We start from the raw sequence: 925 nt of genomic DNA on the forward strand, positions 1-925 counted from the left end.
AATCACATAACAATAATTAATCGTAGTAATAATTTATATCATATATAAATTAAATATCCGTTTTTTTCAAAATTGTCATCCAATATTTATATTCCGAAAATGGCATCTTTCAACCTCCACAAGAATTTCTTTTAACGTCTATGATAAGTTGATAACTACGTTACATACACTTGGTAAATATACAATGCACACCCAATTTCTTTTTTTATTAAGTTGACATTAGTTTTTCTTCTAACTAACGAATAAAAAAATAACAAAAAATGATGAAAATGAAAAGAACGAAAAGGTTCGTGTGTGTGAAGCTACTTGCGAGTTGTGAGGAGTAAAGTATATTAATAATAAATAATAATTATGAGTGAAGGAAGAAGAAGAAGAGAGAGACCTGAGGTAATAGTAGTCATAGGAAGAGGAAGGCCTTGTTCTCCTCCCAAAAGTGCATTTCCACCCATGAAAATGCCCTAAAAGTAGAAAGAAGCATTAATTGCAATGCAAGCGTTACAAAATGATATTAAACCAAAGCAGTGGTCGTGCCCATATTGTGTTACATCAATGAATAAGTAATTAAGTGGATGCATTCCATAAATAAGAGGTTGCTTCCTTACTTGAGCTCTGGCTCTCTGTAACTCTTGTTCCAACTGATTCAGCTTAATCCTACTTGTTTCTAGCTGCTGAACATACGCCTGACCAAAACAAACAAACAAATTAGTAAATTTACGACCCTTCTATATTGTTTTGTCACGGTATCACTTCTTTTAAAAACTTAAATTAATAAAAGAAGGTATATTAATGATTATATCTCTAAGATGTATGTATAAATCGTATATATGTAATTAAGTTTCAATTAGTAAATTGTGTTATTGAAGAATAAAATTCATGTTTTTCATCACTTGATTAAAAAAATTTGTTTACCTATTTTTTTTTTTTG

General features: G+C 29.5%; 1 protein-coding gene across 2 annotated transcripts in view; it reads right to left on the reverse strand.

The window, feature by feature from the left end:
• The window catches only part of LOC107625497 (bZIP transcription factor TGA10), a gene marked incomplete in the record, with an annotated part of 9,921 nt that overhangs the window by 6,592 nt on the left and 2,404 nt on the right, over positions 1-925 (reverse strand). For both annotated transcript variants that reach the window (XM_016328143.2, XM_016328144.2), the window contains 2 exon segments: positions 383-458; positions 603-680. In XM_016328143.2, the coding sequence (XP_016183629.1) occupies positions 383-458; positions 603-680 (154 nt within the window).

The sequence above is a fragment of the Arachis ipaensis genome, chromosome B02 (assembly GCF_000816755.2).
Source record: "Arachis ipaensis cultivar K30076 chromosome B02, Araip1.1, whole genome shotgun sequence".
In the NCBI taxonomy this organism is placed as follows: Eukaryota; Viridiplantae; Streptophyta; class Magnoliopsida; order Fabales; family Fabaceae; genus Arachis; species Arachis ipaensis.